This window comes from Telopea speciosissima, chromosome 3, assembly GCF_018873765.1.
Source record: "Telopea speciosissima isolate NSW1024214 ecotype Mountain lineage chromosome 3, Tspe_v1, whole genome shotgun sequence".
NCBI lineage: Eukaryota > Viridiplantae > Streptophyta > Magnoliopsida > Proteales > Proteaceae > Telopea > Telopea speciosissima.
The window spans coordinates 5,963,387-5,986,498 of NC_057918.1; the positions used below are offsets into that span (position 1 = coordinate 5,963,387).

The 23,112-nt window shown below is 39.3% G+C and overlaps 3 protein-coding genes across 4 annotated transcripts; 2 read left to right on the forward strand and 1 right to left on the reverse strand.

The window, feature by feature from the left end:
* LOC122653869 lies at window positions 1-3,998 on the reverse strand. Its single transcript, XM_043847824.1, has 3 exons — window positions 3,915-3,998; window positions 3,670-3,786; window positions 1-320 (listed from the first exon to the last, which is right to left on the reverse strand). The coding sequence occupies exons 1-3, from the start codon at window positions 3,948-3,950 to the stop codon at window positions 141-143; spliced, it is 333 nt and encodes a 110-aa protein (XP_043703759.1). The 5' UTR covers window positions 3,951-3,998; the 3' UTR covers window positions 1-140.
* A 1,936-nt stretch (window positions 3,999-5,934) lies between these two features.
* Window positions 5,935-9,767, forward strand: LOC122656231 (heterogeneous nuclear ribonucleoprotein 1-like). Its single transcript, XM_043850708.1, has 6 exons — window positions 5,935-6,084; window positions 6,611-6,651; window positions 6,749-6,912; window positions 7,144-7,243; window positions 8,379-8,548; window positions 8,923-9,767. Exons 1-6 carry the CDS (start codon window positions 5,963-5,965, stop codon window positions 9,439-9,441), a joined length of 1,116 nt encoding a protein of 371 aa, XP_043706643.1. The 5' UTR covers window positions 5,935-5,962; the 3' UTR covers window positions 9,442-9,767.
* Window positions 9,768-14,266: 4,499 nt separating this feature from the next.
* LOC122656795 (DEAD-box ATP-dependent RNA helicase 20-like) lies at window positions 14,267-22,321 on the forward strand. 2 transcript variants are annotated; one of them, XM_043851447.1, is made up of 11 exons: window positions 14,267-14,463; window positions 14,567-14,772; window positions 14,809-15,213; window positions 15,312-15,491; window positions 15,586-15,747; window positions 15,847-16,001; window positions 20,206-20,298; window positions 20,429-20,514; window positions 20,600-20,826; window positions 21,627-21,860; window positions 22,072-22,321. In XM_043851447.1, the coding sequence occupies exons 1-11, from the start codon at window positions 14,396-14,398 to the stop codon at window positions 22,122-22,124; spliced, it is 1,869 nt and encodes a 622-aa protein (XP_043707382.1). In that variant the 5' UTR covers window positions 14,267-14,395; the 3' UTR covers window positions 22,125-22,321. The 2 variants fall into 2 exon arrangements, with proteins under 2 accessions (XP_043707382.1, XP_043707383.1); XM_043851448.1 differs by having other exon boundaries at window positions 21,627-21,842.
* The last annotated feature ends 791 nt before the right edge of the window (window positions 22,322-23,112 follow it).

Sequence of the window (23,112 nt, forward strand, 5' to 3'; positions counted from 1 at the left end):
TGACATGATATTCCTATATTCTTACATTTCTACATCAACTAGGGGAAACATAGCAAAGAATTATTAACAAATATGAAGAGAATGGGCACTTTGGATGGTTACAATGGTATTCTGTTAAGAGTTTTGGTGAATAATCAGAATCATGATTGTTCTAATAGATTCTCCAGGTACAAGTTCAGTATATATCTCCCAGTCGACTGCACATCAAGCCTCTTCTCACTGGGTTCATACTTTCCCTTGCGAAGCTGGTACCGGTGGATTACTGCTGAAACAGTGTATGCTTGGCCTTCTATTGTCACACTCTCCCCACACTGCATGTTCTGGGACAAAGGAACAAGACATCAGCAACAAAGTATCATATAAATGCCATAGTTTTCTCTCTCAACACCATATTCCTCTTTTTATTTGTGAGTAAGGGTTATCGGAGGGCAGGTGAGTGTGTGATTCAGCAAGATACCTAACAAACAATATCATTAAATCTGCAAGACATAAAAACACAAAGTGTGTTCTTGGATGATGCCAATAAGCTCAAAGAAAATTAAACTCAAAAAGAATGGTAAGAGAGATGCTTGGGGTGCTCTGGAGCTCTTTTGGTTTCCCACTAGTGATAGACTGATAGTAAGAACCACATTATGTGTATAGTGAAATGTTCCATTGCTATTACTCGCTTTGTTAGCATTAGACATTTGAGTTCTTCACTCATACCATAAACATAACCAAGGAGACGTCAATATAAGTCATTCAACCAGAGACAAAACTTGGGTAAACTAATTCATGATCTTAACTGTTAGATATAGTGTTACAAATTGCATGATTCAACAAAATTTAAGCCTTTCCCTATCTAGATGGGGTTGGCTATACAATTCCAGTTTCCCATTCGCTCTACTAAATGTCATATTTTCTGTTAACCTGAAGTTATCCATAAATTTCTTTGGGACAATGACCCTGGTCAACATAATGATGAAAGAAATTCCAGAGCGGAATTCTGACACGACGTATTAACTACAACCCACCCCTAAACTAAATAATGACTAAATCACCAAACTGATGTAAGGATTTCAGTCAGCCATAAAAATTTCTGCAAAAAATACCCCTGTTTGTACATTCAAATTTAAACAACCTAAAGCATTCCACTTTACCAGGAAACCAGGTCCTTGGTTTCTGGTTTTCTGGTCCTCACAATGGGAGATTCTTTTTTCCCCCTTTTTACCTCCAGTTTCATTTCTGTCTCTACCCATACAAAAACGGGCAGATGTAAAATCTCTACCTTTTATGGCAGCAGTTCGGACATCATGATCAAAGAACATCTCCATCAATGCTCCCCAGATGAATGACTTCCAACAACAAGCATTATACCCTTCTTTCTAAGTGAAATAAGACTTACTTCCAAGTCCAAACTGATGCTTAAATCATTTTGTACGAAGAAAATTTTAAAACATGAGAGAGAGGTTGGGGAAAGGAAGAAAAGAGGCACCCAGTTCATCAAGTTTAAGAGAGGAGGGAAGAGAGGGCAATTGAGCCCTCTTTTTATCAAGTTTCAAGCCATTAGAGATAGATAAGGGGTAGAAGATAGGGAATGGATGAATTTTTTTATTTTCAAATCAAGATTCCAGCAAGGGGAGAGGAGGGAGGAGTAGAGCCCCTATCCACATCAATTGTAATTGTTTTTAGAGAGTTGGTGGCACTTTCAGCGAAATTTTAATATACAATGGTAATTTTGAACAAAAATCCATTCTGGGTAATGAATACAGCCGCTTGACACAGAAGTTGTGAATTTTATTTCAAATGTAGGCTCTGTTTGGTAGCAAGGGAAATGTAAATATTTCCCTGTGAAGTGAAATATATTTTACAGGAAAAGTCATTTTCGGTGTTTGGTTGCAAGGGAAATGCAAATATTTCCCTAGGAAGTGAAATATATTTTACAGGAAATACAAATATCTCCCTTCACTTCCCTTTCCCCACTTCCCTTACGACCAAACAGAGATGTAAAGAAAGAGGGCCAATAAATATTTTTGTGTCAGAATCCATTCCGGGCATTACATTTCTCATCATGTAGATCAGGGTAATTATCCCACTCTTTTCTGCTATCATACTATAAGGTTTGGCAATCAGTTTTCATGATGCCATCTATAAACCTGACATGCCAACCCCGTCCTTTATTTGGGCTTGGGACTTGTAATACAGAAACCTCTGGCAGAGTTCTACAAATTGCATACATTGGGATGTTTGGAACAGAAGAATAAAAAAGATGATCAAGTTTTACATGATCGATGTTTATAATACCAGAGTCTTAAAACTGATTTGAAATATGTCATCAGCTTCAAATACAACCAGTCTATCAGCAAAAGAAGCTAATGGATCCTGAAATCAATTGCATAGTGCATTTCTTCTTTTATAACTTCATTATGAAACATTCTTCAGCAGTTGGAAACAAAGCTAGCCTAATAAAAGTGCAATACTAACTGAGTTTTCAGCTAGAAGTATGAGGTCATAAGGCTAAAAAGTAATATTACAAGACTCAGAAGGGAAGATTTATATGACCCAGGATTGGAGGAGGAGGATCCAGATCATGCAAGCATGCAGAGTTGTCCTCCATTAGGAAATGGTGGAAGTTATACACCACTTCACTGAAGTAAACAATCCAAGATCTATGATAATGAATTCTGAACATCCTGAGAAGCAAAAGATGCAAATGTAGGAGCAGTGTGGCAAGCTCAGCAGTAAAATGTCAGTTTAGGAGAGGAAATGTAGGAGACAACAATTGAGTATGCAAGCCCAAATGGAAAGAAATTTGATATCCATGCTTCACCAAAAAACCCAGTAGGAGCATATTAACAAATATTAACTTAGGAATGTTGCGAACAATTGCCATTAAAAAAGGTAAAATTGAAATGGAAGTTCAAGTTTTTTATTTGGATAAGTAAATTATGTTGAAAAAAAGAAAAAGAAAAAAATAACTATACAAAAAAACAGGAAGCCACCTAGAACCTCTTTAAAATATGCTTAAAGAGGGAAATGGGAGGCCCCTAACTAAAACGGGACAGGCCCTGTATCAACCAAAGTGCCAAAAACAAGGAAGTTACAACCGATCGTAGATAAAATGGAAGTTCAAGTTGATAAAATGTGCACTGCAAGGACCACTAACAATTCAAATAGTTTGGCTGTTGGTTTCTAATGGAGATGGAATCAATTCTTATAAGCTAATTGCGTCTCACAAATTAAACAGAGAATCATGTGGAGCACTTGCTGGGTGTTTTCATATTCAACCCCAAACCTTAGTCATTGTTGCCCATCTTGAGACTACGCCTAGGTCAAGCAGTGATAAATCTGAGGGAAACATTTGGTTAAAACCTGTAATCAGAGTAATCAGTCAAATGTTATTAGAATTAGGGAATTTTATTGTCAAACTGTCTAATATACGCCATCAAAACGCCCCTCGCCGCCCCCCCCCCCCCCCCTTTTCCCCATCTCTCTCCCTCTCTAAATAAGTGTTAAAATGACACTGCTTGCGGCTTGAAGTATAAATTTGATTTATGCGAGTATTATTACCAAAACAAAGCATAATTTCGAACAATTACAGAGAAAAGAAAGAATAGAGTACCCACAACAGAACGAATTGGCAAATATCTGGTCAATTTAGACGTGTTAGGGCGTAGTCAATTCACTTACAGGGGGGAAGCAGCGAACACCGAGGTTCTTGGGCGGTGGCGTGATTTCAATGACCTTGTAGGGGTACTGATCTCTGTCTCTTTCTTTCTTTCTGCAAGAGACCTGAAGCCCCTGCGACTGTCAAAAACGAAAAATGATTTAGTGCATGGAAATCGAAATATCAAATTTAAACTTTAAATTTAGAGATTAGAATGAAATCGTCGGTTTCGTAAAAGAAACCCAACAAGAGGTGCCTCGCTTCCCACCTTCTGAAATGTAACCAGGTTTAACGCCATCGCCATCCTCTGTGTTCTCTACTCCTCTCGGACCGCGCAACCTGTGGAGGTCGATGGTCACTGACACCAAGAAAAATCTATAACATGTGATTTACGTTTCATATGTTCCATGTATTTATGCGGTGAACGTGATGGTATACATCTCGGTTCTATATACAACAGTAGACCTTATGTACCATCCTTCCGATCAGTCAACAGATCTAACGGTAATTCGAGGCCCTCCAAGTGTCAAGTGTCGTATGTGTCCTGTGAGAGCGACGATTCGCAAACTCCTATTTCCCGATTGGATCCAGATCTTCTACGGCCCAACAGCCCGAGCGGCCATAGCAACGCAGACCATGTGAGGCGTGCATTTACCATCTTACCCTTGCCCGAGCAGGGATAAGGCGGTCATTGCACGTCTCGTTGTGCCTACGCTGCTATGGCCGCTCGGGCAGTTGCGTCGTAGAGGATCTGTTTCCTTCCCGATTGACAAAATGTTGAGCATGTTGTCACACGAGTCTGGATGTCTATAATGGTTTGGTCACTTCACTTATAACGTGCCACGTCTCCTCAAGACCATATCACATAACACAGCTGTTCAGATGGAATCCACTCTGGGGGACCCACATGAAGTGGATTCCATTTGAACAGCTGTGAGCCGTTTTCGTACGTTAACGTGAGCCCAACTCTGTCTCCTCGTCATTGTTCTAGGTGGAAGGGTTATCTGGTAATTTTCACATTTCGTTTGATTTATATAGGGATTTTCAAATTTAATTTCGATCATATGCCTTCTTCCTATGTATGTATGTATTAAATCATAAGGTTAAGTATGGGTATCATATAAATGTATATGGTTGATTTGTATCAATATCAACCAAAATTGATAGAATACTGATACTAATATCTATAACCTTGATTAACATGTACTTTTTCTCTTTCAATACAAGTATTAACATGAAACAACTCCTCAATCTTATAAAATAAATGAAGTCTACATGAATCCTTGACCTCAAATTAGTTCTATTCAAGGTCATATTTGATTCAATGATTAAGCTATGCATGTTTTTCATCAACATTTTTCCTAAGGTCATTTTAGATCGGTCTCTGGCTCTTTTAGTTCATTAGATTTGAGTCAAATCATTCCTCCATGGTGGAGCATCCAAGATCTCTATTGAACATGACCATTCCACCTCAAATGACTTTCTCCTAGTTTATCATGTGTTATAGTTACTCCCAAATCAATTCTAATATGTTTATTCCTTACTTTATCCTTCATAGTTTTGCCACTCATCTATCTTAACATCCTCATATCAGTTCCACTAAATTTATCTATATGATGCTTCTTAACTGTTGAACATTTTGCACCATATAAAAACATGGGCAGTGACATCTTTGTATCGTTTCAAGTGTTCGACAGTAGGATTCCAAGTGTGATGTACTGGACAGTGTGCATCACTTGAGAGGATAAATTTTCCACGAAAGACAGTCAAAGAGGGTGATCACCAGCCAAAAGGGGAGGAGAGGATAAATAAGAATGTTTAACATCCAATAGAGAGAGAATCCAACTAGCGACCTCTTCGTTGGATTTAGTTCACCACCACGCCAAGCAAAGAGGCGCTTCCCTAAGTCTGGATTTAGGTCATCACCACGCCAAGCTCGGGGGTAAGGCGATCATTACACACCTTATTGTGTGTAGGGCGCACACGAAAGTAGGGGCAACGGAAGTAGAGGATGTCAATTCTCCCTACAACACTGGGAGTTCATATGCGAAGCCATGCAGGCAAAGATTCTCGAGTCCACGGAGGAGGGTACCTCTAACTCCACGCCGCCTATCACGTGAAATAACCGTTCTGCCCCTCATGATCAAATTCCTCGCTCCTCATAGGTGCGCACTCCCCTTGATAATGTTGGCTAGGGCTACGTTTGGTTCAATTTCTCCTCTTCGAAGCTGCCCTGCTTGGCTCTTTATTTCTGTGTCATCCTCACCCCTCCGTCGCCGTTAGCCCTTTTCGGGGCTTAGCAGACTACTAAAATCGATGGCTACAGATTCGAAGGCAATGGATGCTTCTTCCGACGGAGAAGCTCTCGAAGTAAAAAACTCGGATCACAATGAAGAAGAGAACTTTCAGCCTCAAACAGGAGAAGGAGCCAGTCCTGGGTAACTAATTAACTCTCTCTCTCTGCTCCCTTCACCCACCTTCATCTATTAGTTCCGTGGTTCTAAACTCGTTCATGACCTCGTGACCTTAAAAAAAAATGATCTTGACTTCCCCTTACTTCCAGTATTCCATTTTTATGTTTTATTGTTCCTTTTCCTGTTTATATGTTTCTTATCTGTGAACCCATTTATTGTTTTCTTAATATATGCTTTCTTCATTTCTTATTTCTCAATTGTACCCCGTTGTTGTAGTCTCTCGATTTCTATTAACTAAACTTGTTAAGGAGCAGATTTGCGTCATTGATTGACATGTTAGTTATGTACCTCTGCTATCTTAATTCTCAAAATTTGTTTTTGGCTCCTGCTTCATAAATGAAGTTAGTTCCTGTATGCCATTTTTCCCTTCTGATGTTTTCTTCGTTTGCTTATATTCTTTGCCTTTTTATAAGCCTTTTTCTGCTATGTAGAGCTTAATATCATGACTTGCCATTGCTCTACTTCTAATTTATTACATATTTACTTGCAGAAAGATATTCATTGGAGGTTTAGCAAAAGAGACAACTTCTGGTTGGTTAATGATCTTATACTATCTAATTTCGTATTACCAGCATTTTTGTTTTACGTTTCCGATTTTGCTTTCATTTGTAAATGAGTGCTCCTGCAGTACAATTCACCAAGCATTTTGGTAAATATGGTGAAATGACGGATTCCGTCATAATGAAAGATCGAAGAACAGGGCAACCACGTGGGTTTGGATTTGTGACTTATGCAGATCCTTCCGTGGTAGATAAAGTCATTCAGGACACTCATATTATCAATGGGAAACAGGTAAGGTTTAATTTAGATTCAAATGTTTTATTTGGTGTTTGTTGTTTCATGTCGGTTCTTTCATCTTGAAGGTGGACCTTAGATTGTTGTGGCCAGGTCTTGGAATGGAATCCTGTTGTCACCCTTCTTCTAATCCTCGAGTGACACACTCCTTAAAAGATATTTCAGATGTTTATCTTCAGTTGTTGACCTGGGCTTGCGCTGCTTTGGTGTCTGTGCTGGAAAATTTAGGTTGAAATCAAGCGGACCATACCAAAGGGAGCCATTGGCTCTAAGGATTTTAGGACGAAGAAGATCTTTGTGGGTGGAGTTCCTACAACTGTAACAGAAGGTTTTTTTCCCCCTATTTTCCTTGTCTTAGTTTCTTTATTACTAGTTATGGTCTATGCTAGTGGACTTTCATTACGGGGATCACCTTTGTAGGGATCGAGTGCTTCTGATCTTTTCCTCTAAAATTTTAGATAAATGTCAATTAAGTGACAGTCTGATTATGATTAAGGATTTTGTCATTTAAGGACTTGTTGACACTGTATTCACATCTGTATATGATGATAGTAACACCCCCCCCACCAACAAAAAAAAAAGGAGTCTGAATTAGATAATTACTTAGAAATTTGTAAATGTTTGAAGGTCCTGCTTTTAAGTTCAATTCAGTTAATTTGAGAAGGTTAGAGACTGATTATTGTGGTTGAGTGACCCAGATAGCTTTAAACTGGCCCTAGTACAGACTAGTCTGGCTCTGAAAAATGTTGGACCTATCAAGAACTCTGCTGTTGCTCTTTATCTTATTAGATGTTGTCTTCTTCTTCCTTTTTTTTGGGTGGGGGGGGGGGGATTAGATTGAGGTGCATCTCTTAGCAAGCTGAGCATAGTACAGCTGCATCTTTTCTTGTGATTATTGGGTTCAGTTGGCGTGTCCCAGTCTTGTTATGAGCCCCAAATAAGAAGCTTAGAATTGGGTCATTCAGGTTTTGTGGGTTGGCCGTGGATCTGCTTACCTAAACTTGGTTGCAGTTTGACCTAGTCAGTCCCAAAGAGCATAGTACAGCTGCATCTTTTCTTGTGATTATGGGGTTCGGTTGGCGTGTCCCAGTCTTGTTATGAGCCCCAAATAAGAAGCTTAGAATTGGGTCATTCAGGTTTTGTGGGTTGGCCATGGATCTGCTTACCTAAACTTGGTTGCAGTTTGACCTAGTCAGTCCCAAAGTTTGCCAGTCCATAAGCTTTATAGAAGTATGGAATTCTGTCACAAGTGTTATGACTGAACCAATCCAAGCCTTAATGAGAAAGGCATGTTCAGCTGATGTACTGGGCTTTGAGGGTCTTGCTTGGCTTGTAAGCTGCATACCTGAACTCAGGCGTAGGTCATGGTGGGCTATGCAAGCTTTGCTTGTTGACAGCATGATTGGTTCAGTTGTATTCTGTAATTCCAGGTATTAATGATCTACTTTTCTTGAATGGTGCAGATGAGTTTAAGGACTTCTTTGCAAAGTTTGGAGAGGTCAAGGAGCACCAGATCATGCGGGACCATGCCACCAGTCGTTCTCGTGGCTTTGGATTTATTACGTTTGACACTGAGAAAGATGTTGATGATCTCTTGGCCAAGGGGAATAAACTTGACCTAGCCGGAGCTCAGGTGAGTGCAGAGCTTACTAGAAGGATAATCAGAATTCATTGTAGCACTATTGCTATTATGTTGTTGGTCCGAAAGATAATGGATTCTTTCCAACATGTTCTTTGACATGAATTGGCAATAAATTGGTGCAATTTATGCTATATATTTAGGTTTGTTTGTGAAGAGGGCTCCAAGAAAACCTGTTAAATTGGAGCTTATTATACCTTCTTGACTAATGTTGCTGTTAGTAGATTATCACACTCTTTTGCTGATGACATAAGTTCATGAATGATGGTCCTTCCATCTTAATATGGTCTCGCTGCACTATAACTGAAAGAGTCTTGTAGAGGTTCTGAAGAATAACAGTCTAGGTTGCTACTTCTCTTTTGTTGTAGGTGGAAATCAAGAAGGCTGAACCAAAGAAAGGATCGAATGTGCCTCCATCAGTACCCAAGCGTTTTAACGATCCTAGGCCCACTTTTGGTGGTGGGTTTGGAGATGGTTATGGTGGATTTGGTGGTGGCAGCGGTGGCTTCGGTGCTAGTTCTTATAGGTCAGGAGGGGGTTATGGGGGTAGACCCAGTGCATTTGGTGGATATGGTGGAACTGAGTTTGGTGGTGGTTATGGAGGATATGGTGGTAGTGGCTTAGGATCTTATAGGGGAGATCCCTCCCTAGGATACTCTGGCGGCTATGGTGGAAGCTTTGGTAGAGGTTATGATTTAGTAGGTGCTTATGGTAGTGCAGCTGATGGCTATGGAGGATACGGAAGTGGTGCCAGTGGTGGCTATGGCAGTGCTTATGATTCCAGCCTTGCAGGTGGTTATGGAGGTAGCAGTGGAGGGTCGTTATATGGGAATAGAGGGGCTTATGGAGGTAGTGGAGGTGGTCGTTACCATCCTTATGCGAGGTAGCTGAGGGCCATGAAGCAAGGCCATTGTGATCATCCAGTGCAATATTAAGATTTCAGTCTGTAGATTGAAGCCATCTTACTCCACTGCGATATGAGAAGACACTTTCTTACTCTGCAGGGAGGCAAGGAAGCAAGGCCTTTGGTTATGCGGATGGTTACCCTTAAGTTTTTTTCTGTCTGATTACAGTTTGTCTCTCTGAAGGGAGAGTTACTTCAGCCGTTTCTTCATTGTTTCTCACTCTTTCTCCCTGGGGACTACCAGGATGGGCCTTTATTTGTATCTCTTTTTCTTCTTTTTTTACAACTGCCATAAAGGAGAAAATAGATGTTCCCCCTTTAAAATTTTTTTTTGGGTTCTTTAATGTACTCTCTTTTTTGTTTTTCCTGTGGCAGCTATTTCACTTTTTTATAGGAACCTGAACATATTTTTGGAACATCTTGAGTTAATGATGAGTAGCATGGTCTCTAAGTTGAGTAAAATCCGGTTTCAAAATTACAGATTTGTTTTATTATCATTGTACATGCATCCCTGGCTATGCATGCCATTATCATTTGATGTGTTTCTGCATGGAAAATATTAGGTACAATCTCTCAATCATTCATGGCATTGGCATGATTTCCATTGTGCTTTCTAATTTTTTTTTTTTTGTTTCTGGTTGGATTTCTGTTCTTTAATTCTTAGTCAGCTAGCCTGATGGTTTGCTTGTGTGACATAGCCATGGTTGAGGTATGTCCATGGAACTTTGATAAGATTATGGTCTCTGTTATCATCAACTTTGTTACAGTCAGAATCCCTCTTAACTTCCAGGACTACAACAGTCTATATAATCAAAATTGACATCTTCTGCATTGATCCATTTACCCCTCCTGATAATCTTAAGAAAAAGGAGCTAATTTGAATCTACAACATATTTGAGATAATGAGTGCAGTCCATTTAACAGAGGATGCTGACCACTGTTCAGGAGGTCTTCCCCCCCCCCCCCTCTCACAAATGTTCTACTGTCCTTTTTTTTTGTAATCTCGTAATGTTTATTGTCAAGCTGATTTCCTTCCAACAAAGCAACTACGTAAATTGTATTCCCTTGATACAATGCGTGTAGAACTTATTAGCATGTGTCATGATTCGTTATGTATGGAGTTTTCTCCCTTGTTTTATAATATAATGTTTACATGTCTTTATAATTCAAAAAGAATTGAATTCATATTGATTTACTGAACTTTCAAAACTTCTAAGTTTTCACGTTTAACATGTCTGCCCAATCAAATTAAGACATCTAGAATCTTTAATGCTTGAAGCGTCGAAACCTATAAGTATGCAAGAGTGATTTTTTTTGGGCTTATGTATTAAAGATTCCAAATATAATATCTCAAATGCTCTTTAGAATATGCACTTGGTAAGTTTTAGACTAAATATGATTGGATGATGATATGGAAAACATGTCCTCAAAGTTTGAACATCGGCTAATTTTAGCATGCGGCATGATTAGTCAACCATGAGTAAATATATTATCGGTTTAGGTTCTAGGAAATCATATACTAATATCTTAATGGTTCCTCATCAGCTCAACTATTCACCCAAATAAACTTTCACATACAGCTCCATATACTTTGCGCACATCGAGACATCTAACGGATGGGTGCGTTGAACACCATACAGGATACGAGACGTAAGATATGCATATCTTCCCTCACTATTTCACTTATAAAGTTAATTTAAACAATGCCCTTAGCTCTTTTAGTTCCTTTAGTCCAAATCAAATCGTACGACTTTCTTTGTAGCTTACCATGTATCAAAGTTACTTCCAACTTAGCTCTAATGTGGTAATTCATTACTTTATCCTACTTAGTTTTGCCACACATCCGTCTCAACATCCTCATTTCTATATACTTATTTTTATCTACATGACACTTCTTAACTATCCAATATTTTGCACCATACATCATAGCCGACCAGTATAGCAGTTCTATAAGTAAATACCAATTACACAATACTCCATATGCATATCTTCACTTCATCTATCCTATTTTAATTCTCTGAGTAACATCATCCACTATATCATTGTTTTTATTTATGATAGAACCAAATGCTTAAATTATTCTCATTGAGGAATCTCTCTCTCGTCAACATTAGCCACTACGTCAACCTTTTTAGTGTGACAAAAAATTACACACCTTGTACTCGTTCTTTAAATTACACAACATGTACTCGTTCTTTATTCTACTCATCTTAAGACATTTTGATTCTAAGGTTGCGCTCCATAATTTTACCTTGATGTTAATCTCTGCTTTTGGCTCATTGTAACACAATATCACCAACAAAAAACATATGCTAAGCGGAGGAGGGATAAAAATCCTCTCCAATTCTTTAATTTGGCAATTCTCCACAATTCCACCTTCCCTATATGACACGTGGCACAAACGCAGGAAGAAGAAGAAGAAAAAAAACGCAAGAAACCCTTTCAAATCACAGTTTTCCTCTCTCGTTCATCTTCTTCCCTTCTTCCCACCATTGGAGCTGCACTAATCTTGGTCTCTCTTTCTGTCTCCTAATTTCTTTTGGTGTTTAATCGTCTTTGTGTTCCACTTGATCTGTGCTTGTTTCTTGCTTGTCTTCCCAGTCAGATATTTGAAACTCATAGAAAATTGAAGGTCAAATTATCTTTTTTTTGCTCAAATTCAGTTAAAATGCTTCGTTCTTTGATGTGCTGTTCAACTCCTTTTTTTTTTCTCTCCCTGTTTTACTTTTGAAGCTTTTAGAATTTTATTGGATAATTAGATCTTCTATCATCTCTGCTGCTATTTTTTTTTACAGAAAATAGTGTTGAAAATAGAATTATATGACTACAAAGCCAAGCAAAAGGCCATGAAGGCTGTCGAAGTGCTCGAAAAGATGGACGGAGAGAGGGAAATCTGCCGATTTGAAAACCTCTCATTCTTTCTGCGCTTGTTTTCTATGATGTATTCAAATGTAAAATCCTTGCACGCAGAAAGTTGGTCTGGTGTAACCTCTGCAGTTCCAATGGTGGGAAGAAGGGAAGAAGATGAACCGAGAGATGCAATGAGAAAGGTTTCCTTCTCTCTTCTCTGCGTTTTTTTTTTTCTTTTACCGATTTTCTGTGTTCTAGGGTTTACATTCTAATCGGGTTGAGAGGATCCGATTGTTAAAATGAGTTCGGCTTCATGAAATGGTTCAAAGCAATCTCCAATTCTTTAGAATTGGAGAGGATTTTTATCCGTGGGGAAGCAGGATTTTTAACGTTTTTTATTGGGTTATTTCCAAATGGCCCCTGAAAATGGCCAAACTTATATTTGCCCCCCTAAATTTTGACTAATTTCATGTACACCTTTACTTTTCAAACTAAGTACCAATATAGTCTCTCCCGTTAATCAGAGACGTTATGTTATAACGGATCCTAGTTTTTGAAAATTTATGGATCATTCTGCCCCTTGATTGGATAGAATGACAAAAATACCCTTATTTGAAAAAAACAAAAAAAAAGAAAAAAAAACCCTGCAACCCATCTTCTCCAAATCGTTTAGGATTTGGGGAAGATGAGTTTTTAAATCTGAAATGGAACAATTTCCTGCACACTTACCCAGTAATTTACCCTTGCATTTCTTGCTAACCCTGTTGGTGTTTATCTCTGCTGAAGAGGAAGAGCTACTGAGTAAAGGAGTTAAGAGAGGGATGCCTTCGATTGGGTATTTATTGCTTGATCCACCATCCATTCTCTTTTACTTTAAAATCTGAAAAAAGAAATAGTGAGAATCGAACCCAGGTAGCCTCGTTCTTTGTAATGGATTGATTAATCGATGTGAAGGGTCAAGTCTGCAAGTTTTGAGACTTGGTTTTCTATCTTGTGGGTGTCAAGGGCGGTGGTCATAATTCTTTTTTTGTTTCTTTTTTCTTCTCTCTTCCTTCCTCGGGTGGCCTGGCCTAACAGGTTTGGTTGATGAGCTTAGCAGAAGAAGCAGGCCGAAATTACCGAATCAGAGAGGCTTAGATTATAGTATTTTAAAGTGAAAAAATTTTAGGTTGTGTTTTGATGTGTCGTCGTCGTTGTCCATTTTTTGGTCCATTCCGCTTCTTTCAATGACGGAGCTGCTCTCTCCCTCTCTCTCTCTCTGTATGTGGTTGGTCACTCAGAAGGAGGTGTTGCTTTGGTAGAAAGTAAAGTCTGTTCTGCAAACTTGGAATGAGCGACATGCACTGATGCAGAGCAAGTTCCACAAAGACTACTTGCAGATTTTGGGGTCGTGAATTTGTGATAGCTTGCGTGACACAAACTCATCTCGTCCAATTACTGGGTAAGCGTGCAGGAAATTGTTCCATTCAGATTCAAAAACTCATCTTCCCCAAACCCTAAACGATTTGGGGGAGATGACTTGAAGGGTTTTTTTTTCTTTTCAAATAAGGGTATTTTTGTCATTCTACTCTTATAAGGTAGAATGGTCCATAAATTTTCAAAAACTAAGATCCATTGTAACATAATGTCTCTGACTAACGAAAGGGACTTATTGATAATTAGTTTGGAAAATAAAGGTTCATGTGAAATTAATGAAAGTTCAAGAGAGCCACTGTAAGTTTGGCCATTTTCAGGAGGCATTTGGAAATAACCCTTTTTTATTTGGTAAACTATATATACGTCTTAATGGTTGGTTAGTTAGGTCAAAGTTGGTATCCTTTGATTTTTGATTGTATTTTTTTTTCGCTCTCCTTGGATAAACGCTGTCGAAGCGGATTCCCCTTTGTAAACTTTTATTTGTTCTTTGTTGAATCCAAGCAGCAACACTCGTTGAGTCGTCGTCGTCGTCTTCTTCTTCGACAGGGCTAGGGTTTTAAAGAGAGATCTTTCCCTGTTTGAAATTGTGCGCCCTGTTTCAGAGTAGAAAAGGATCCTTACGCCTTTACCCATATACTTATCAGCTAGCGCACAGTTCTTCACCATCTTCAATGGCGGCGATGACGAACCCTTACGATCCTAGATACGTTGATCCTAATTCCTACAGGGAGAGGAGAAGGTAAGCAAGCAGTTAAGACGTTGATTATTTCAGTGTCTCATGCAGTGGCTTAAGTAGTTTTTATTAACTTTTGTGCTTAAAATATTTATGGATTTTGTTGCAGTGGCCTAATGTCGCCACAGAAACCGATGCCACCCATGATGGGCGGAGTAGGTGGTGGACCAGCCGCTTACGGAGAACTCTCTTCAGGTTTCGCCAGCGGAAGAGGGGTTGGAGGTGTTGGGGCTGCTGCCGGCAGGCCGGATAGGTTTGACAGGTTTCCGCTCTTCCAACCTAGTGTCGGGAGAGAATTTGTCACTGGCCAAGGTGGTGGGGGAAGGGATTTCGGAGGCGGTAGAAGTGATGGTGGAGAGCGTGGAGGTAGGGTTTCCATTTCAGACCGTAACGGCAGTGTATCTGCTGCAGACCGTGGTGGGAGTGGCATTAGAGGAGGCTGGGATAGAGGACGCGGGCGTGGTGGTGGTAGAGGTTTTAATGCTGGTCGTGGCGGAGGTAGAGCGAGCAGCGGTCGTGGTGGCGGTAGAGGTAGAGACGGTGGGAATTCTAAAGGGGATTTGAACAGCATAGCTCTTCCGAAGCAGGATTTTGGAGGCTTGGTACCGTTTGAGAAAAGTTTTTATGTAGAAAGCCCTTCAGTTCACGCAATGACGGATCAAGAGGTTGGACTGTACCGTACAAGGCGTGAGATCACCGTTGAAGGCTACGATGTCCCAAAGCCGATCAGACTATTTCAAGAGGCGAACTTTCCGGGTAATCTTGTAACACCAAAACGCCTTCTGAACAATATTCATATCTATCCTGTCGCCTTTCTTCCTGACTGATTATTATTGCACATTTGCACTACACAGCACACTGCCTCGAGGTGATAGCTAAACTGGGTTTTGTTGAACCCACACCCATTCAATCTCAAGGATGGCCGATGGCTTTAAAAGGTAGAGATTTGATCGGTATTGCTGAGACAGGTTCTGGGAAGACGTTGGCATATCTGTTGCCTGCGTTACTACATGTCAGTGCACAGCCCCGACTGGGTTAGTTTCTTTCTCTACTTATCTGTTCGTTAGATTTATGTTCATTTCCCGGCCTTCGTTATTTATTTATTTATTTTTATTCTACCAATTTCAGTACGAGGTGAAGGACCCATTGTATTGGTTTTAGCTCCTACAAGAGAATTGGCTGTTCAGATACAAGAAGAAGTAGCCAAATTCGCGTCACGTTCAAATATCAGGAGGACTTGTATATATGGTGGTGCCCCGAAGGGCCCACAGATTCGTGATCTCCAAGCAGGTTCATATTTTATTTTCAGTTGAATATTTTGTTTGCTCCTTAAATCTTTTTATGTTCAATCCTGATCACTGCCGTAGTTGATTGATGTGCTTCTGGTAGGAGTTGAGATTGTCATTGCAACACCTGGTCGACTGATTGATATGTTGGAAGCTCGAAACACGAACTTGCGGAGAGTAACATACCTTGTTTTGGATGAGGCTGACCGAATGTTGGACATGGGGTTTGAGCCACAGATTCGGAAAATTGTAACCCAAGTAGGATTCATCCTTCTGACTCTTGTTTAATTTATATTACTGTAGACGTACCTTTTTTTTTTTCTATCCACTATTCAATCTTACGACCACCTAGAGCATAGTTTTCTTTCTAGCTTTCCAATTTCTTAATGGGCTAGTGATTATATCGCCGATGTATATGATATTATTTTCTTATTTCCTTGGATGTTTCGTTTGGTTTAGTTGCAGATCAACACTGTGGATCATGAAAATTGCTTGGCATTGCATCATATGTTGTGATTAGTTGTTTAAAGTCGATCAATCATTTTAAAGGCATCTCTTTTACTGTCGTATTGTTTCGGTTTCCAATGCAAGTGGCAATTTGGAATACATCATCTTTTAGGCGTATGTAACTGAACAATGACACATTGGCAAAAGCTTGCTTTGCTCTTTGTTATTACTCATGTAACGAAACCAGTACCTGCAAAATAGAAGAGAGAGGATAGAATAGAAAGAGAACACTGAGAGAGAGGATGTGCTAAACCACGATAGATTCAGACTTGGTCAATCATGGTGATGCTCTGTTCTATTTATAGGAAAATAAACAGACTCTTAGTAGGAATTCTACTAAGAGTCAAAATACAGTTGCAAACTTACAATAGGAAATAAAATAAGATTCTTCTTCTATCAACTAAGGTTTCATAGGTGGCTGTACACCACAAACCAAAGAACGCTGAACGACTCGCAAACCAGCTATCAAGGAGAAGGCAAATATTGGTTACAACTTTGATACCATGTAACGAAACCAGGACTTGAAACCAGTACCTGCAAAGTAGAAGACAGAGGAAAGAATAGAGAGAGAGCAATGGGAGAGAGGATGTGCTGAACCATGATAGATTCAAACTTTGTCTGTCGTGGTGATGCTCTGTTCTATTTATAGGAAAGTAAACGGACTCTTAATAGAAATTCTACTAACATTCAATGTACAGTTACACTTGGAAATAAAATAAGACTCAACTTAGATTTAACCTAATACTCAATTGCTAAATAAACTAAGCCACAATACGATAGGGACAATCCCCCTTATCATGACAGCCACTTACTAACTCCTAACGTGCGGTACATATCTTAACCACTCATTTATCCCTTTTCAGTAGTTTGTCATGCTGGTTTCTTCTTGTCTTGGACTCTGGTTTTGATTGTAGCAGCTTTTGTGTTGGTTTTAGCATAGTAACTCATCAACATTGCTTTGTGTTGTTATATGTGGCTATGGATTATTCAAATTTTTTACTCTTAATTTTTGGAACCTTGTTTCTGTAAATCCCATGTACAATTTCCACCTAAATTTTGGCGAAATTTTTCGATTTCGACAAAGGTTGAAGCAAAACCATGTACGATACCTCGGTCTTACCAAGTTTTGGTTGAAATTTCAATCATGTTTTGGGTTTCGATATATATATATATATATATATATTTTTTTTGATGGGAAGAAAAACATATATTAAAACCAAAAAGGGATTACAGTGAGTTTAGATCCTGACTATCGCTCCTATACATATGGAAGGTTAATTTAAGAAAGTTCTCCGTAACATTAGCAAGACTAAGGAATATAGGTTGTAAGGTCCAAGAGATAGGGGATTGGGATTGGACAGTTAGCAAGTTAAAAACTGTACTATTGTTTAGCCATATATCTCTAATCTCTAATCCTACACGGCGTGCCTTATGCCAGCCCTCCCAAAAAGCCATCAGTTCCACCTTCTGTACATCCTTTGTGTCACAGCTACCTGCATCTGTTAGAACACTTTGACCATTCACCAAATTATAATAAGTCCACCGGGCTAACTTAAGATCTGGTTCAAAAATTCCTGCGATCAGCAAGCCAGGTATTTTGAAATTAATAGAAGGTAATAAAAGATTATTAAAACTTAATGGGGAGGAGGTAGTAGGATGTTGCTGTTCAGGTGGGGTGATACCCATATCCAATAACCATCTTGAAACATTGTTTAAGACCATCAACATTGTACATCCTTTGTGTCACATCATTGTTTTGGGTTTCGATATTGTTTCAGCCGAATTGATATAAACCCTTTGTATTAAATGCATGATTTTGATCGAAATATCGACCCATATTGCTAGTTTCGACTTTAAAGAGGGAAACTTAATAGAAAACCTCGATTTTTGTGCTTTTGGCCTAAGGACTCCCATATCTTTGTGGAACAAGGTGTTGGGCAGTACTAGAATGCATTGATAGCGTTGATATGCTGCATGTCTGGAAGTTTTTTGTAGGTTCAAAGTTGAAGGTATATCACTTTTCCCAAAAATGAATTATTGCAAAAAACATGGTAAATACTTGGTGGTTGGCCTTAAACTTTTTATACATTAGACACCGTAGGCCGATCTAGGATTACACGGAGTCGGATTTAATTTTTTGTTTTAAAATGTTTTTAAAATTTTTGAAAAAAAATTGATTTTCTTATAATACATTTTAGAAAAAAAAAAAGGGTTAATACTTGGTGATTATGGTAGATATCTAAGATCTATCATCAGTAAGGAAGGTGATGTCGAAGAGAGAATTAAAATAGGGTGGATAAAGTGGAGAGGGGCATCCAAAGTATTTTGTGTTCAACCAATTCCTTTAAAGCTTAAAGGAAAATTTTATAGGATAGTCATAACTCATAAGACCGGCTATGATGTATGGTGCGGAGTGTTGGGCGGTTAAGAAGCGTCATATAAATAGGCTAAGTGTGGCGGAGATGAGGATGTTGAGATGGATGAGTGACAAAACCAGGAAGGATAAAATAATAAGAAATGATCATATTAGAGCCGATTTAGGAGTAGACCCGATTCAAGATAAGCGATGTGAATGTTGTTTGAGGTGGCATGGCCATGTTCAACAGAGGCCTTCAGATGCTCCAGTTCGGAGGAGTGACCTAATCCAGATTGAGGGTACTAAGAGAGCTAGGGGCAGGCCTAAAATGACCATAGGAGAAGTGGTGTGGAAAGACATGCATAGTTTAGGCCTTGTCTCAAGCATGACGTTAAATAGAGTTGACTGGAGGGCAAGGATCCGTGCACCTTGAAGGCTATAAATGAATCTAAGGATCACTTTCGCATTATCTGTAGCAAAACCTCCGATCTTTACTGTCTGCAGTTTCTCAAAATGATGATAACATTCTGAATGCAATAATTCACTTTGTAGTATTTTGTTCTTTTGGGGTGGAGGGTTCTGTGGAATTAAAACGGTCACAGATTTTGTGTGGATTTTGATAGCATAAGGTTAGAAAAATTCATTCAAGGCTAGGATGTAAGTACCTAGTATGGGTTGAGTCTGTGTTCAAATATTCCAACAAGGTTGAATCGAGATTTTTTATATTCCTTCTTGACAGTATATAAACAATGAATACATGTAAAACAGAAAAGGCATGTGTGACTTGCAAGTGGCTTCTAGACTAGGTTTTAAGACTAGATCATGGTGTAGGATGGATTGGAGAGTTTTATGTACAGGAATATAGTCAGACACAAGCAGCATGTAATCACTGTACTATTGAAAGGAAAATGGATCAGGTGTAGTATCAACAGAGAACTTGCAATCATAGTTGTCAAAGCGTCCAGGTGCATTGCCCTCGCCTTGAATTCTGGTGTCGACTTGCTGGTGTCGCCTTGTTTTTTAACCCCCTCGACCGCCTTGATTCGCCTAGGCGCCTTAACAACTATGCTTGCAATAGAGCAGTCTTGGACAATGTGGAAGGAAGAATTAAGAATTTAAGACTTTAAAATCTCACTTGTATAATCAGTCAATTATGGTTCACCACTTGGTTTCTAGGAATTCAGGACTCTAGGGAACATGAGCCAATGCCCTTGTTCATACTTGAGATAGCTTTAGACATAACCTACAATCATTCGGGAAAGAGAGCCAATATGGTTGCCTTCTTGTTGGTTGAGTGTTCTATGAAGCAATTGATTCTGTAAGGAGCTCTGATTTGTTCCTTCAACACTGGACTTTCTACCTTGCCCATAAGAATAATGTAGTGATTATATGGATTGACAATAACATCTGATGTGTGATTTCCTCCATTCCAATAATTAGGCACTTATTTCCATGGCCACTTTCCATTCTAAGTTCTAACGTTATATAATATAATTGTTACAGAAGCATTATTTTACATTCTTCTCATCCGATCTTGCTAGTAATTATTTGTGGAAATAATTGGATGAAAGCATCAGGCCTGAACTCCGTTAATTTCAGATTCGGCCAGATAGACAGACCTTATATTGGAGTGCCACGTGGCCCAGGCAGGTGGAGGCATTGGCTAGGCAGTTCTTATGTGATCCCTACAAGGTGCGTTCCTGCATAAGTGTGTATGTTGTGTGTGTCCTTGGCTCCTTGCTTGTGGGTGTGTTACATGAATGATTTGTAGTGATAGATGATAAATACTAATGAATTGCCTTGTAAAATTAATTGTCTTCAGGTCATAATTGGATCTCCGAATTTGAAGGCAAATCAATCTATAAACCAGGTTGTCGAAGTTATGACAGAGATGGAGAAGTATAATAGGTGTGTTGTAATCGACCATAGCAGCCAAAAATGCTGATATTCTAAAATCTGTTGTTGATCTTGATTTATTCATATGTTCATCCAGGCTGATCAAACTGCTTACAGAAATGATGGATGGAAGCCGGATTCTTGTATTCCTGCAGACGAAAAAAGGATGTGATCAGGTCACACGGAAGCTGAGGATGGATGGATGGCCAGCTCTATCCATCCATGGTGATAAAAATCAGGCCGAAAGGGATCGGGTTCTAGCTGAGTTCAAAAGTGGCAGAAGTCCTATAATGACTGCCACTGATGTAGCTGCACGTGGTCTTGGTAGGATCACTATGTGTTTGGGAATCTTACCTGTCTTCATTTAGTTGTTTGGCGAGTCGGCAGGCTGCTGTCCAGTTTCCCGAGTGTAATTTTGTTGTTTGGTGGGTGTGAGGGGAATCCATCTCATATAGAGATTGTATTATGTTCTTGTTATTTCAGTCTGCGAGCATGAGCATTTCCCTTCACCAGGGCATCCACCAATCTCTCCTCTTCCAGCAGAGTGTTCCATGAAATACCTCTGGTATCTCAATGTCGCAGCTCATGTTACATGGACACAGGGAGCATGGGTTCACAAAAATATAGCCATTTCAATGTGCTATTTTCTAGATTTTGGGAGGACCAATGGAATATTTGTAGCATCAACGATGAAGATGTTACTGTATTTTATGTTTACATGGTTACATATGGAGTAAAAAAGATTAAAGAGTAGAATTCTGGGTTTGATCCATATTCACAAGTGTCTTGACATTGGCATGCCCCCTATCGTTAAAGTTTCTAAGTAACATGGTTGAAATTTGTCGTTGCCCATCCACGGTTTTGGAGATGGTGGTTGTGGCAGCCAGTCGACTCAAGCAAGCTTATTCATTGTTAGGGGTTGAACCGGGTGCTGGTGCTGGTCCTTATCCCTGAAAGGTCAAGGTGGGCACATTTACTTGTTGAATGTGTTTCTTATTTTTGAACCAAAGTAGGGGCGTGCAGGGATAAGGGGGCAGTTGCATTTTTTTTCCCTCATTTGTGAATATTGCTACAGAGTGTACATGTTGATCCATCTGTATTAATTTTGTCTATAATGTTTGCAGATGTGAAGGACATAAAATGTGTGATAAATTATGATTTCCCAACGAGCCTTGAAGATTATGTTCACAGGATTGGACGAACTGGCCGTGCAGGTGCTAAAGGAACTGCATTTACCTTTTTCACGCATGCAAATGCAAAGTTTGTGAAGGATCTCGTTAAGATCCTACAGGAAGCTGGCCAGGTCGTGACTCCGGCATTGACTACCTTAGCTCATTCTGGTGGTTATCGTGGGGGAGGTGCATATTTTCTTGTGCCATGTTTCCATGTTTCATCTTAGTTGTTACTGGTATTTTACCTAACATTGATATGCTGATACATTTTGATGTTCAGGTGGTAATCGTGGGGGAGGTGCATATTTTCTTGTGCCACGTTTCCTTGTTTCATCGTAGTCGTTACTGGTATTTTACCCTAACATTGATATGCTGATACATTTTGATGTTTTGGCAGGGTTTGGAGGGGGCTTCCGCTTCAGCGGACGAGGAGGTCTAGGTAAATGGTAACCGAGCTTTAACTTTAGGTTCCAACATTCACCCTCTAGGGTCAAAGAGGCCATGGTAGCCTCTATTTTATGGCTGCAATGGACTGAAGTTGAACTAACGAGTGTACGCAAGATTTTATACTTTATATGTTCTGTATATGTTCTGCTCAATAGTTCTATGATGGAAATCATCATAACATGATAAAACTGTAACATTGAGATCTTCTGTTCTAGTTTATTTTTTTGGCTAATGAAATTCATAAATTGTACAATATTTGGTTGAACGGCATCAATGATTTTACCCTATTGCTTTGTACACTCAATCCGACTTGTGGATATTCTACTTTCGTAAGTCATTGGGCACAGTAAACTCATTTTCAGGTTTCCTTGGCCCTAATCCCTGATGGTCGTCAATATTTGAACATTCCACACAGGATGTCACACACTGGAAACTCAGAATTAATTGAATCAAGTGGTATTTATTATAGCTGATTTGACAGGATTTCCTTAGTTGTGAGTGTCAGGTTGGTCTCCTTATATATGTAGAGCAATTTTTGAGTTTCTGCATAGAAGTTAAAAAACCCTTGAGTTCTATTGAATTTTGGCGAGGCTTAGTTCCTGACCAGTGGATCCATTGAACTTGATGATGATTTACCCAAAAAATAAGAGAACCTGAAAATGCAATGCTGAGAGTACAGGTAGTAAGATGTCCTAATGAATAACGACTACAGATTACACAGCCACAGAGCTTTAGGGGGGAGGGAATTGAAAGTTAGCAGCAACTGATCCTGATTCCCTGCTTGTATTCGAATTAGCCTTTTTGTACATCTAGGGTTCTACATGTTCTCGGCTGATTTTGGCAGGTTCCACGCCAAATTCATTTCAATCTGATTCCAATATTTTGAAACCTTGATCAAGGTTGACTCTTTTTTTTCCCTTCCCTGCTGTCTGTCACATTACATTGTGTCTAGCAAAATGCTCCATTCAACATCTTGTGTCATTGTCCGGTG

Bases quoted from the DNA above. Each gene is read 5' to 3' on its own strand.
- LOC122656231 (XM_043850708.1), top strand. From the start codon at position 5,963: ATGGCTACAGATTCGAAGGCAATGGATGCTTCTTCCGACGGAGAAGCT. The intron at 6,085-6,610 runs GTAACTAATTAA...ATTTACTTGCAG, and splicing joins GGAGAAGGAGCCAGTCCTGG to AAAGATATTCATTGGAGGTT. The intron at 8,549-8,922 runs GTGAGTGCAGAG...CTTTTGTTGTAG, and splicing joins TTGACCTAGCCGGAGCTCAG to GTGGAAATCAAGAAGGCTGA.
- LOC122656795 (XM_043851447.1), top strand. From the start codon at position 14,396: ATGGCGGCGATGACGAACCCTTACGATCCTAGATACGTTGATCCTAAT. The intron at 16,002-20,205 runs GTAGGATTCATC...CGTTAATTTCAG, and splicing joins TTCGGAAAATTGTAACCCAA to ATTCGGCCAGATAGACAGAC. The intron at 20,827-21,626 runs GTAGGATCACTA...TAATGTTTGCAG, and splicing joins TGTAGCTGCACGTGGTCTTG to ATGTGAAGGACATAAAATGT.
- LOC122653869 (XM_043847824.1), bottom strand. From the start codon at position 3,950: ATGGCGATGGCGTTAAACCTGGTTACATTTCAGAAG. The intron at 3,787-3,914 runs GTGGGAAGCGAG...CGTTTTTGACAG, and splicing joins ACCTGGTTACATTTCAGAAG to TCGCAGGGGCTTCAGGTCTC. The intron at 321-3,669 runs GTAAGTGAATTG...CCTTTGTCCCAG, and splicing joins GTGTTCGCTGCTTCCCCCCT to AACATGCAGTGTGGGGAGAG.